Genomic DNA, 1,419 nt, shown 5'->3' on the forward strand with positions numbered 1-1,419 from the left:
AGGAATTAGTTATGAAGACTTTGTTTTCTTTAAATGAAGTATAATAAGCTAAAAGTGTGTGCATCTCACACGCTGCATATAGTACACTGTTTAATATATACACTGTCATTGTACACAAGCATCTTGTATATACACTGATACCACCTTCACTAGGAAATTAAAAGTCAATAGATAATGAACCTTGTGCTGTATCTTCTCTTCCTCTAACATAGATTTCACATGGAATCTCCTCCATCACCCTGTCTTCTATGACTTGCTCAGGGCAGTCATGCGCTTGTTTGAAAGTGTAACTACTTTTCTTGAATGTGCTATTAAATGTTTTCATTGGCTGAGGCTGCGCAAAATCATTGTGAAAGGGAAGTTCCATGGAGCTGAGGTTTGTCCTGCTTTGTTTTATATTGGAGGCCTGGGAGCCACAGTGGTGGTCATGAATGCATCTGGAAGCTGTTGAAGGGCGTCTCATTTTCTGATAGTTTTCAAGTTCTTCTGATAAATCTGCCAAATCTGCAGAAATTTCTTTGTCCCTTAGTGAAAATAGTTCATAATGTGGAGGATCAAACACCTCCTGGAAACCAGTTTTATTGAAAGCAGTCTTGCAAGCCATAACCTTTTTGCGAGGTTGCTTTACTTGTACTAGAATTGAAATGATGAGAAGAACTAGAACTATCCCTGATGTGATGCCAATGATTGTTCCATGAGTTTTGGTGATTTGTTCAAACAATCCAGTTTTCTTCTTTTCTGCAAAGAAAAACATGAGGATTATGATAAGGCTTCTACTATTTTCCACACTTTTGATCATGTATTAAAACAAAGCAAACTGTATTGCGATTGCCATGTAAGTGCGGTATTAACGAGATGACTTAACAGCACTGGAAACTAGACCTGTATGTCAAGGGGATTTATCATACTGGATCTGTGCATTTGTTCAGCAAGTCTAATTCCCTGTCTGCATGAGTGGCTACCATATGATAATTCAGTGGCAGGTGGAACTCTGTGGCCAGTGCATGCTGACTCAGCTGGGATGTGGCTTCAATCCTGAATCTATACTGATCAGTTCATATTCCAAAATCCATGAGTTAAGTAAGCTTAAATTAACCTTAAATAGGTTAAATACATCTACAGATGATGCTTTTCTTACCATGGTTTGCTCCTGCTGGTAACATTTCCATTGATGTCTGTAGAAGGAAACCTAGATTTAAAATAATCTAGTTCTTCTTTAAAAGTGAAATATTATCATAGTGATGATGTAGGAGCGACTGTACTATTTGTTTTCATATCTCTTGGAAATGTAATGACTTGTGTCTATTGCATAAGTTTGTTACACCTATTTCAACCCAGGCAGCTTTAGCAGTTTTAGCAGTCCAATAATCCAGTCAGTTGGAGGAAAAAAAAAAGGGGGGGGGGGGTGGAGACAGGGGC

At 38.3% G+C, this 1,419-nt stretch overlaps 1 protein-coding gene across 1 annotated transcript in view; it reads right to left on the bottom strand.

The window, feature by feature from the left end:
* Nucleotides 1-74: 74 nt before the first annotated feature.
* Nucleotides 75-1,419, bottom strand: part of NETO2 (neuropilin (NRP) and tolloid (TLL)-like 2) — a gene marked incomplete at its 5' end in the record, with an annotated part of 20,350 nt that continues 19,005 nt past the window's right edge. The window contains one exon of the mRNA XM_009696628.1: nucleotides 75-738. Coding sequence (XP_009694930.1) covers nucleotides 158-738 — 581 coding nt within the window. The remainder of the gene's footprint in view (nucleotides 739-1,419) is intronic.

Source organism: Cariama cristata, unplaced genomic scaffold, assembly GCF_000690535.1.
Source record: "Cariama cristata isolate BGI_N322 unplaced genomic scaffold, ASM69053v1 scaffold30363, whole genome shotgun sequence".
NCBI lineage: Eukaryota > Metazoa > Chordata > Aves > Cariamiformes > Cariamidae > Cariama > Cariama cristata.